The following is a 12,947-nucleotide window of genomic DNA, read 5'->3' as shown; positions in this document are numbered from 1 at the left end:
TGTCAGACCCCTTCTGCAAGACCACACCAATCACCAATCACCAACCAGCAAGGAGGATGGCTGACGAGGTGTGAGAAAATGAAGCAACGCTGCCAAAACCTAACAGGATACAGATGGGCCACCCACACCCCACCCCCACCTCTGTGAAGTCAAAAATAAGAACACTCGTCTTCACCAGTGACCTTTAATTATCTTCTCTGTATTTGCCTGGGGTCGTTCTTGACATGCTTGTGTCACTTGGGGGTTATGGAATGTTAGCATTTCAATATAAGATAACACACTTGAGGAGGGAGCTTGCACTGGCCTTGTGTCAGGACCAGAAAGCACAGAGGGAAACCTTATCACTCGGTCCCCTTGGACATCAGGCCCAACCCCATCCCTCTCTACCCACTGGCTGGTTCCCTTTTTCCTTCTGCAGCTTCTTCTTCCAGCAAGACTCCAAACTTCCAAATCTGACAATGTATGACACCTGATAAATATTTAACTTTATTTTTTTCAAAGTCCTGACATAGGCTCTCTGTTTTATTTAATTCAGTCAGGCTGCCAACTCTAGTGGTATCTACGGAAACAGTACCCTGGGGGAAATGCTCTGTTTTTACCGTTTAATTATCACCTCTGGTGCAAATTACATCTGCAGAGCTCAGAAAGACATCATTTTAAGGGATGTCATCTACATGTACAGAAGTCTGTGTCTATCCATTCTTTGTGGGCTTTCTGTTTATTCTAACAGGGATCTCACATCAAATATAAAGTAAGGCCTTGGACTTGGATCTGCAGGAGTGCAGGCCAAGGGAAGGGTCCACTAGTCCATTAGCCCCCAGGTGAGGTCACTGCATGCAGTGTTCAGGCTAATTTTAATGGGGTTCACTTTGAACACTCCCCAAATAGTGCTGCTTACAACCGACCTCACTCAGGAACACGGCTGGCTTAAGCCAATATTCTGGTGTGCCAAGAGGTCAAGGCTAGTCAAGGAGGGACCAACATTTCGGCCCTGCCTCCTAATCTCTCTGAATCTCTGTTTCCTCAGTTGACAGACAAAGAGGACAGTCCTTGCCTTGCACAGGTCCCGAAGCTGTGCAAGATTTAAAGGAGAGAATGCATATGAAAATAATTGACTGTTATTTGAACACTGAGTAGCATTGCTATAGTGATCACAATGACAAAGGAAGGGGGATGCTCTGATTGAAGCATCCCTTCCCCCACTTCTCTAGATCTCATGTGCATACATATATATTTAAATTGGTTACATCATGTATATAATTATGCTCAACTTTCCGCCTCTTTATTTTTCCCAGGAACATTAGGGTATTTCTGTCTGCTAGTGTGTAACGGCTCAAATGATGTCATTGACCCCTGGGCCAGAGGCCACGGTACATGGAGCCATTCCCTCATTATAGGTCAGAGGGGTTGTTGGCTCTTCTGGCTGTTAGAAAGTAGGAAAGAAAGTAGGAAAGGACGCTAGATTGGAATCAGACTTCAAGCTTTTAGCTCTGCCATTCCCGGCTGTGTGATCCTGGGAAAATCACTGCACCTCTCTGACTCCTGGTATCCTTATCTTTAAAATGAGGATAATTATACTCAGGTGAGGCAAAGAATATAAAAGTACTTTGAAACCTATAAAACGTGTAAACATAAAACATAAACATTATTGCAAATAATGTCATTATGAACAACTTTGGACACATAGCTTTATTCCCTCAAGACCTGGAATACTGGGTGCGAAGATTTGAACCATTTTTGTCTTTTAATATGCACTGGCAAGTCCCCTCATTCCATACAGAAGTAATTATTTCTCTTCAACATCCCCAGCTTTGGGTTTTATCGTGTCTTTAAAATACTTGTGACATCAGTTAGGCATGAAATATCATCTTACAATTATTTGCCTTTTCCATTTCTAAAATTTCTATTAGAGTGAACTTTTAAAACAATGTTACTTTCATAGTTCCTTGTGTATGAACTACCTATTATTGTCTTTTTGCCCATTTGTCAATGGACATCTTGGAGTGTTCTTTTATATCTGTATAAATTATTCATATGACAAAGATTAATCTTTAGTCTGTCACCTCTATTTCAAAAATTTTTTCAATGTATTAGTCTACTTCTCTTGTCTAAGGAAGCACATTAAACATAAAAGAAATCTTGTTTGTTGATACAGCATCATACAGTGTCTTTAGGCTGATCAACACTCAAGAGGACACTGAGGATGTCCGATGGAAATATGCAAGAAGGAGAAAGAGATTGGACATTATGTCCCATTTGGAAAAGTTAGAGGAACCAGGACATCTAGCCAGGAGAAGACAAGCACCTGGTGGAAGAGTGTGGTGTGAGTGCATGCCTGTGCACGTGCAAGCACACACGCATGGAGTAGGAGTAGATGGTAGGGAGAGAGTTTTCAAATACTCAAGGAGATAACACATGAGGAAGTGTCATTGTACAATATTCACCTCGAGAAAGCAACATTACAATTAAGAAAGGATTTTCTCATGATCTACACTGAACAAGGATGGAATGTACAGACTTAGAAGGTTCTTGGAAGTGTTTAAGCCAAGATCAAATGGATCCAGCAGCGGACAAGAACTGGGCTTCATGTTCTCAATACGCCTTTCCCACTCAGGTTCTCTAATGCAATGACCCTGGGTCATTTCCTGGAGGCTAGTTTTGTTTGTTTGTTTCATAAATCCCCGGAAAAAAGTCTGTTTTGCTACTCCTTTCCTCCTCATCTTAAGAGCCAGAAAAAGAAAAAAAAAAAGTCTAGTGAACTTACTGTTAAGGTTTCTGGTTCAGCTCCAATTAATTTACTAATAATCAGCTGCCTTCTTGCAAAAGGACACAATGGCCCAAACACAGAAGGTCCAGGCACAAGTGTTTCTAGACTTAAAAAGACCCACTCCTTTTCCAGCCAAAGGTTTGGAAGCCTTTCCTTTTTTTTTTTTTTTTTTTTTTGCGTTATGCGGGCCTCTCACTGTTGTGGCCTCTCCCGTTGTGGAGCACAGGCTCTGGACGCGCAGGCTCAGCGGCCATGGCTCACGGGCACAGCCGCTCCGTGGCATGTGGGATCTTCCCGGACCGGGGCATGAACCCGTGTCCCCTGCATCGGCAGGCAGACTCTCAACCACTGCACCACCAGGGAAGCCCTGGAAGCCTTTCTTGATTAATTTGTGCCATAGCCTCTTCTCAGCTAACAACCGGTGTCAAGTCATAAGAGACGGAAGGCGTTAGAAACCACTGGCCTGTAGTCTTGATAGTCCATGAGCCAACGCAACGAGGATAAACGGCCATACAATCACAGCCATTTCCTCATTTTATGTGAAACCTGTACCCATTACCAGAGCTGACAAATTACAGAAGACAACTGCGTGCACACATCACAAATGAAGGAGCCCTTCCAGATACGCACACACCATTAGTAACGATTACATGTACATAGGACTTTGCAAAATTAGGATATGATCAGTAATTTATTTTAATTCAGTTAAGAAAACAGTGGCACCGGTCCAGGATTTTATAGGCAATCACAGAGTGTCTTGAGAAAATGACACAATTTGCAAATATCCAGATGGCAGCAGGGGCTTCCAGTTACTGGTTTATGTGGAAGGCTGGTGGTTAACGTAGATAAGCCAGATGACTAATCACAGAACTAACAGGGTCACCTCCATAGCGCTGAGCATGCGGAATTCTGCCAAAGACTAGCTGCTTGGTCTTGAGAAACACAAGACGGAAGTTACCAGAGCCCTCCCAAACAAAGGCTTGCAAACCTCACTGCTGTGGGTCACAGCCATTCTGTGAAGTGGCTGCTACAGCGCTAATGGTGGGTCTCCTATCCAGACACTCAGGAAAAAATGGGCCTTTGACCATGAGGCAATTCGCTCCAGCAGGCGGGTTCACCCTTCATGTGTTATGTGGTGAGGAGACCAGTGATTTAGTCATTTAGGGGCAACGTGATGTGGTTGGGAAAGTACAGACTTCAGGGTTAGACTGGGGTGTGAATACTGGCTCCTCCATCTACCGGCTCAGCCATCCTGGAGACGCCACTAGCCAGCTCTGAGCCTCAGTTTCTTCTACAATAAAGGGCAGTTATGCCAACCTCAAAGGATTACTATAAGGATGATTAGGGGACTTAGAGTAAGGCCCCTGTTGCACTGATGTGCATAAACAGCATTCAGGGAATTAGGATGGTGATCATATTTCTTAAAATTGTTTTAGGAATCTTTTTGAGATACAGAGGTCTTGATGATGATGATATTTCCTGAGCACTCACTATGTGCTAATCACTGTACATGAATCATCTCATTATGGGAGAGCCACCGTCATGCCCATTGTACCACTGAGGAAACTGGGGCTTAGAGAAAAGCAGAGTAGATTGTCCAAGGCTATATATATCACTAGCAGGTAGTGGAGATGGCACTGGGACCTGGGCAGTCTCATTCCAGAGTTGATGCCCTGAACAGCCTCAAATGTACACATGTCAACATACTTTTCTCTAATAAACCTATTCCTAGTTCATGTGCATCCTGGAGGACCAAGAGCCCCAAGATACTGATCCAACTGAACAAGCCTCAGAACCAGATATTCGGATCCTATCAGCAAGTGATAGCCCTCTACCATCCATGTGGCTCCCCATCCAGCAACATCTGAAGCCACATGATTCACAGAGTCTATTTAATCACCTGATGAAACCCCAAGATTCTAACCTATTTCCATGTAGTTGATTGTACATATGGTCAGTTCAACACTATATGATACAAATTCCAAGAAATGTATAAATTACTAGAAACCAGCTGACCCCTTTAGCTCTCCAGCTGGCATGTAACGAACACAGCTCCAGGTGCGTATATTTCAAATACACGTGTGGACTGACTGGGGCATAAACCATGGCGGGGCATAGAGTTCACCTTGCCCTTTAGAACTGAAGCTTGAAAGGTACCTCCTCAGTTAATAAAGTGCTCACGATTACATATTTAAAAGAAAACTTAAAAGCATTTTACCTGTCTGTTGTTTTGCATATACCCCCCCACCTTTTTCTTCACAGAGGTAAACATCCTTAGATGCCACAAGGTACACTGGTATTAAACACTGGACTAAATCCACCAGGAAACCTGGCATTGGGTCGTGGCTCAGCTGCTGATTTTCTTAGTGGCCTTCTGCAAGTCACTTCCCCTCAGTATCCTTATTCATAAAGTGGGGAGAATAATACATGCTTTATGTTAACCTTACAACATTGTTGGGTTCTCAAGTGACACACTAGGTGTGGTACTTAGAAAAAGAATTCCATCATTTTTTAGGTCATTCCAAGTCTCCGCATAAGGCTACTGGCTGAGTCAAAGTTAGAACATATACAAAGACATGTCAGAGACATATACAAGAGAGACAAAGGCAATGACTACAAATACCACTAACTAAATCTGGCCTAATCTTGACCAACATCTGAGATAGTGAATCTTAAAACCAAAAGTAAGCTGTCCATCAAATTGTCCAAAAATTCTTAGAAATTCTTAGAAATAACAGAATCACCACTTTGTGTTTTCATTAAATGGACCCTAAACTCTTAAAACCTTCTCACAAGGCTCCAGCATCCTTAGCCAACATATACACTCATTTGATCCTTCTTTTATTTTTTAAATAGATTTATTTATTTTTGGCTGCATCGGGTGTTCGTTGCTATGCGCAGGCTTTCTCTAGTCATGGCGAGCAGGGGCTACTCTTTGTTGTGGTGCTGGCTTCTCATTGCAGTGGCTTCTCTTGTTGCGGAGCACCGGCTCTAGGTGCATGGGCTTCAGTAGTTGTGGCACGCAGACTCAGTAGTTGTGGCTCGCAGGCTCTAGAGCACAGGCTCAAGTAGTTGTGACGCATGGGTTTAGTTGCTCCGTGACATGTGGGATCTTCCCGGATCAGGGCTTGAACCCGTGTCCCCTGCATTGGCACGAGGATTCTTAACCACTGCGCCACCAGGGAAGCCTCTGAGCCTTCTTTTAATAAAAGCAAACCTCACCATGGGAAAATAGTGACTTTTAACTTGGAATCAGTGTAATTCGTTAGCACTGACAGCTTTTCCTTGAGTGACTTGATCAGGTGTTCAGAGCACATAATACGTCTAGAAGAAGCAGTTCCTCCTGGCATGAGTAGTAAGCACCCAATAAATATAAAAACAGATCAGTTGAGCAAAACTGCATCCATGAATCAGAAGAAACAAGCTTAATGATGTCCACATGATACTATGTTTCTCTGTGAAAGTCTACTGCTATGGACTAAGATGAACTAAGCTCCTTAGATTTTGTAGTTAATGATTAGAGCTAGAAGGATCTAGCTGGTTATGGCATCAAAATTAAACATCTGCAACCCAACTCATATACCTGTGTCATAAGAAATACTACATTAAGGAGCCTTATTGTATTAATGTCATAATCCATGTAGAATAATTTTAATATTTAAAAGATAATTTAAAGAAAATAAAAGATTAAAATATATCTTTTTTTCTATCACTGAAAACTATCATTGAGATTTAAAAATTTACAGATCATTTAAATCCCAAGTAGAAATTTTGTTATGATGTGCTTTCAAAAGAATGTTTATTGTTGCACATTTCTGCTCAAGTGTATGGCATCAAACGCACATCAGCGACACCCGCCCCTTCCCCACGAGTCTTGCCCTGCACGCTTGCTGCAGGGACAGGAACAAATGCTAGAAGGCACTTGCCCATGCAGTGCTGTGCCCACTGTCCTCCTCATAGCAAATTCTAAAGGAACAGCCATTATGAGTTAAAGGGCACAGGTGCTTTGCTTCAACTACCTTTGAAGGTCAAAAAGGACATTGGATAGGCCAATCCTTCTTTTTAGCATAACCACATTCTTCCTGCAAGGAAAATGGTCTAAAAAACTACTCTCATAGGAATTCACCGTCGATGCCTAGCTTATAAACAAGTATATAATCATGTTTTTCAAAAGGCCAACTAGTGTATGCTGTTTTTTAAACACTTACAAATGCTGACGACACCTGCTGGTAGAAAATATGATTTTAGTTAACTGCTGATGGAGAAGTGAGGCCTACAAGGGCTGGCTGTCTTTTGAACTGGTAACGAAACAGAAAACGAGCCCCCCAAATCACTTAAGTTTCTTTTTCCAACTTTGCCTATCGCCATTATCAGGAATCGATGTGCCAGATTAATGAAGCTAGGAGATGTACTGGACTGGACCCCTCTGATTATTCGAGGAGTATAGAGCAAAAGAGATATTCCTACTCTGATTTAAACACTAGGGGAAACAAATCCTAAATAGTGATACCCGAAAAATATTTACCAACTATTTTGGAAACTGTTCCTCTCCCACCCTTACTCTCACACCAGAACCTCCCCATGAAAGGAAAATAAGTCACATTTTAAAATCTGGATTCAGCTACCATGCAGAAAATTGATACCTAACATCTGGTGATACATTTTTCTTACCATATTTGTGATATACAGACATATTTATATTCTAAGAACAAGAATAAGAAAAGATTAAGCAGATGGGTTTTATACCTAAGCCTTTAGCCAAACTACACAAAAATACAGGACTAAGTGACAGCAGGAAGGGACTAGTTAGAGTCCAGAGCTATTCTCAGTATTCTTTTCTTTGACCCAATTCAATTTATTAAGCTAGGTTATGCTTCGTTTCCTTCCAAAAGGAGTCTGAGGGGACACTAGCTTCACTGCTCCCACATTCATTAAATTATGAAGTTCCCACTGAAAAATCATATATCCATTCCAAGCCTGAACAACCTGAATTCTATGCAGGTACTGTCCTGTCAAAACTTAAATAAGAGTCCAAACACCACTAAGGCCATCACACTTCCACAGCTGCTGGGAACAAAAACGCTTTGTGAAAATACACAACTGAATTGAGGTGTGGGATGGGGATGGGGGTGAGAAGTTAGTTTGCACTCAACTTACAGAAAGCTGATTACAACCTGAGACTGTCTGGAGTCCTGTCAGCTTGGAGCAGCTCTTGTTAGAGGCAATGAATCTTTGATGCTGTCCTCCCGAATATACATAATTCAGTGAACCAAGAGCACAAAACTGAGCAGACCCAAGGGTGGCAGGTGGGTGGACCCCCAAGAGCACTGTGACAAGGCCGGATGCACATTTGCCTCCAGACTTTCTTGGTCGTGGTGGGGGAGAGAGGAGATCTCCCAGATACACACCAGCGGAAATGATGACCTGGGTCCTGTGGGTTCCACTACAGCTTAGCCACAGCAAAGGTGCAGTCTGATGAAAGCAACCGTACTCCCCAACATCCTCAACGAAAGAGAGGGACGCTTTCTCCTCCACCTGAACCCAACCTTTAAGGCCAGTGAGCTCTTTGCCAGAGATATAACACACAGGAGGAAAAGGCAGACTAAACACAAGCCAGGAGGATTCCCTCACATTACTCTCAAGGCACAGGAAAGTTACCAGAAAGAGAAATGTTTTCAATGTTCCAAGAGGGCTTCCCACTGCCCGGAGGAGTTTAATTCATTTTAAGAATCCATGTGGGAGACACTCATATTACTCATTTAGCTCCCAGACACCGAACTGAATGACACCCACTGGCCACAGATGACAAGCAGAGGTGCTGTGATCCGTCTTTGCTGCCAAACAGCTGCAAGTCCAAGCCTGACAGATGAGATGTCCTGAGGGGTCCACAAGAATGTCCCCCTGCCTGGTCAACCTCTGCAAGAGGAAACCTGTGCTTAAAGGGTAACTTTTCCCTGGACTTCCGTGGTGGCGCAGTGGTTAAGAATCCTCCTGCCAATGCAGGGGATAGGGATTCGAGCCCTGGTCCAGGAAGATCCCACATGCTTCGAAGCAGCTAAGCCTGTGCACCACAACTACTGAGTCTGCGCTCTGGAGTCTGTGATCCACAACTACCGAACCCGTGTGCCACAACTACTGAGGCCCGTGCGCCTAGAGCCTGAGCTCCCCAACAAGAGAAGCCACTGCAATGAGAAGCCTGCGCACCGCAAGGAAGAGTAGTCCCTGCTCACCTCAACTACAGAAAGACCACTCGCAGCAACAAAGACCCAATGCAGCCAAAAATAAAATAAATAAAATAAATAAATTTATTTTTAAAAAAAAGGTAGCTTTTCCCTGACGACCAAGCCCACTGATGCAGTAAGTCCCTCTTTGGAGTGGATCGACAGTCTGAGAGCCCTGCAGGACGCAAAAGAGAGGCAGGGGCAAAGAGGCTGCTGCCCTCAGGCTGGGAGGAAGAGAGATGGGGACAGAGGAGGTGGCGCTCTCTTGATCCATAGAGGGGGTGGAAGGGAGGCAGAGAGACAGAGACAGAGTTAGAGATGGAGACAGGGAGACAGAGAGACAGAAAGTGTGTATGAGAGATGGAGAGAGAGGAAGAGGAATGCACAGAGAGATGGAAACAGAGAGACAGTGACACAGGGAGGGAGCAGAGAGAGTAAGAGACGGAGAGAAAGACGGACCCGGAAAGGTCCAGGTGGAGGCCCTACCTCGGAGTCCTTGGCTGGACTGCTGGCCGGGGGTACTTCCAAGCTGCAGTTCGCTCTCTTGACCGTGAGGTAGAAGGGGTAATCCTTGGCTACCATGGCAGCTGCCGGGCCTGCCCGTTGGGATGGCACCGCTGACCCGATGCGACCACAAAACTCCCAGGCGAAAGGGGGTCCCAGCTCCACGGTGCCGGGCGGCTGCAGCGGCTACACGGAGACTGACAGCCGGCTTCTAGCCTAGCTCGGCCTGACTCTGACGCTCCGGCTAAAAGGGGGCGGAGCTTAGACCAAGCCCGCCCGCCCGTCTAGGCTGGGGGAGTGGGCGGGGCCCTGCAGGGAGCTCCAGGGAGCTCCCAGGTGCCGCCTCGCTGAAGCCCCCTCCCGAGCCGCGGCGGTATACGGCGGCTTCCTCCCGCGGGCCCTCGGCTCGGGGCCACCCAGCCCAGTGGCAGCTCCAGTTGGGCTCCGCGGCACACCTGGGGTGGAAGAGGCGGCGGGTAGAACGGAGGTTAGGGCGAAGCCGGGCGGAGGCAAGCGGCCTTGAGGGAAAGTAAGAGTTTGAAAAACCCACATGAAGAAGCAGTATTCTGTCTTGCCTTATTCCTAGCCAGTCTCTCCCCATACATTTTTTTTTTTAAACCATGGCTCACGGGCCCAGCCGCTCCGCGGCATGTGGGATCCTCCCGGACCGGGGCACGAACCCGCGTCCCCTGCATCGGCAGGCGGACTCTCAACCACTGCGCCACCAGGGAAGCGCTTCTGCGCCCATTTTTAAGTATGAAGAGGCTGGTAAGAGGCTGCCTGCCACTTAGAAGAGGAATCTGACAGGGGGTGTCAAGATAAAGCTGTGCAGTGATGAGCCGGCACTACCACGCCTTACTGGAGAAGCACATTGCAAATGCCCAATAGGCAATTATAAGATCACTCCCTGCAGCCCTGTCTGGAACAGTAAAAAACAAACCCAAATTGGAAACAACTGTAATATCCACCAATGGGGAGTGCTTAGGTAAATTCTTATCACTATGGAACACCACGCAGCTGCAGTCAAAAAGAAGATGGGTCTGTGGGTGTGGCATGGAAAGATCTCAAATGTATTAGGTTCAGTTAAAAAATAATTGCAGAGTAAGCACAGTATAATACCATTTGTGTTAAAAAAAAAAATCACATCTACAAATGGATACCATAGGGCTTCCCTGGTGGTGCAGTGGTTAAGAATCCGCCTGCCAATGCAGGAGACATGGGTTCGAGTCCTAGTCCGGGAAGATCCCACATGCCACGGAGCAACTAAGCCCGTGCACCACAACTACTGAGCCTGCACTCTAGAGCCCGTGAGCCACAACTACTGAGCCCGTGTGCCACAACTACAGAAGCCTGTGCACCTGGGGCCCATACTCCACACAAGAGAAGCCACCGCAATGAGAAGCCTGCGCACCGCAACGAAGAGTAGCCCCCGCTCGCCGCAACTAGAGAAAAGTCTGCGTGCAGCAACGAAAACCCAATGCAGCCATAAATAAATATTTTAAAAAAAGAATACCATATATTTTCCCATTTGTGTTAAAAAAAAAACCCCAAATCTACAAATTTCTCTATATTTTCTATAGAGAAATGTAGGTAAATACCATTGAAAACCATCTGGAAGGATCCACAGCAAGTTTTTACAGGGCTGAAAGGAGGCAATCAGTTCCAAGGGAATTAAAAGTAGTGGACAAAGGAGCCTTCATATTATAGCTAATATGTTCTTAAATATTTTACATGAAAAACATATCCATGTTAATTAGAAATTAATTTTTAAAATATTAAAATGAGCATTATCTCAAAAGTTATTTTGTAGACTGCAGTGTTGAATTTTTTCCCCCTCCTGTCAAAGTCATGGCCACAGCAGGTGGGGGTCTAGGGAGATGATGTCTTTCCTTTTGACTTCTTAGGTATGCAGGAGGTAGTGGGAATGGAAATATCTAGTCTCTGTTTCAGTGTTCTCTGCTCCAGCCGAGGCCAGAATCCAGCAGTTCCTACTTTCCAGGCAGGAAACCTCATGATATACAGCCCTTTCATCCCTGCCTTGGGGATGAAAACCCACACGCTGGCACTAAATTCGCCGGCTTTCCTGCCCAGCTAGTGTGGACAAACTGCCTTCAGAAGCAGAGAGAATCTGGTCCAGTTCTGCCAGCCTCACTCTTGCCAACCATGTAAAGGAAGCTCCTGAATGAGTGAGTTCCAGCTGACACTGAAGAGAGCATCTGAATTTTTCCCCTCAAATATACACCCTAAAGCAGTGGGAAGGAAGTAGTTGAAAAAGAGGTTTGGGGTGGGAAAGAGAGGCTCAGGACCACTTGTTTTTTTCCTACCTGTACTCCTGAACACAACTTTGTCCTTTTAGCCTGAACTGTGCTGATGGAGAGCTTACACAGATGCTCACTGCAAGTCTGGCCAAGCTCGCGGTGGGGAGTGAGGGGAATCCCACCTCCAAGGGCAACCAACCAAAGCAGCCCCTGATTAACTTTGCCACCAAAGGCCTCACACAGGGCTCCTCTGGCTGCCGAGGATTTGAGCTGAAGCACCTGGAGCTTGCCCCTCATTCCCTGCCTCCGCCTGCTCCTCGGGCCCCCACAGGCCCACCACCCCAATTAGGCGGCTCTGGCCAGTAACAGTCCCTTCATGGACGGGCTTTGATCCCTGTTGGAGCTCACTCGGCCTTGACCTCCAGTTGGGAAGTGTACATCCAGCACTTGGTGAAGAAGAGAGTGACCCTGGTAAACTATGCCAGCCCTGGGACTAGGCTACTCACTGCAGGATTCTCTGGACCAAGCACGAAGTCTGGCATATGTAAGTCCAGTGTAGTAATAAATAAACCCTACGGAAGAGAGGGAACTTTAACCTCAAGTACAAATATCGCAGAGCAAAGAAGAGTCATATTGGTTGATGAAAAGGCTGCCATATCCACTTGCTCTTAAACATTTTTTTGCCCCTCTTCAAAAGACGGAACATAAAAATCAGTCAATATACATGGCACGACATATGTGCAGCAAACTTATGTCTTTCCCAGTATGTATGCTAGGCAGAGAGAGAGGAAGAGGAAGAGGAAGAGGAAGAGAGAGAGATTGCTAATGGCCAGTAACAATTTAAATTGTGCTGGGGAAAAAAAAAAAAGCATAAGCCCCAAATGAGTGCAAAAGGGAAGATGGGAATCTGGAGCTCCTTTGGGTGGTCTGATGCTTCCAAGCCTCTCATAGCTTGAATGTCTCACCACGGTGAATAAGATTCTGATGTTTAAAGACATATATTTTTCATACAATAAGGCCTGTAAACTGAAACCTGCAATTTTGTGTACACACAAGCCATGTATGTGGTCCTTGAGACATTTAAAGGATTTTCAAGGATATTTTTGACTCCATGCAATTTCCACTTTCAGAACCTCCCTTGTGTGTGATGTGCTACTCCAACATTAGCAGATTTGGGCAATCTGCATAAGATTCCAA

At 45.3% G+C, this 12,947-nt stretch overlaps 2 protein-coding genes across 4 annotated transcripts in view; both read right to left on the bottom strand.

Annotated features, from left to right (window-relative positions):
- Window positions 1-12,947, bottom strand: part of ARF4 (ARF GTPase 4) — a 1,077,785-nt gene that overhangs the window by 382,013 nt on the left and 682,825 nt on the right. The gene's annotated exons all lie outside the window — the stretch shown is intronic.
- The window catches only part of ARHGEF3 (Rho guanine nucleotide exchange factor 3), a gene marked incomplete at its 5' end in the record, with an annotated part of 270,965 nt that overhangs the window by 56,634 nt on the left and 201,384 nt on the right, over window positions 1-12,947 (bottom strand). Inside the window, one exon of one of the 3 annotated variants that reach the window (XM_082849014.1) lies at window positions 9,475-9,570. The exons of the other annotated variants lie outside the window; for them this stretch is intronic. Coding sequence (XP_082705140.1) covers window positions 9,475-9,570 — 96 coding nt within the window. Of the gene's footprint in view, window positions 1-9,474; window positions 9,571-12,947 lie in introns of those variants that run through there. 3 annotated transcript variants of the gene reach the window in all.

This window comes from Leucopleurus acutus, assembly GCF_964270905.1.
Source record: "Leucopleurus acutus genome assembly, chromosome: 10".
NCBI classification, from domain to species: domain Eukaryota; kingdom Metazoa; phylum Chordata; class Mammalia; order Artiodactyla; family Delphinidae; genus Leucopleurus; species Leucopleurus acutus.
The sequence above is the reverse complement of the archived record's forward strand: the minus strand, read 5'-3'. Positions and strand labels throughout refer to the sequence as shown.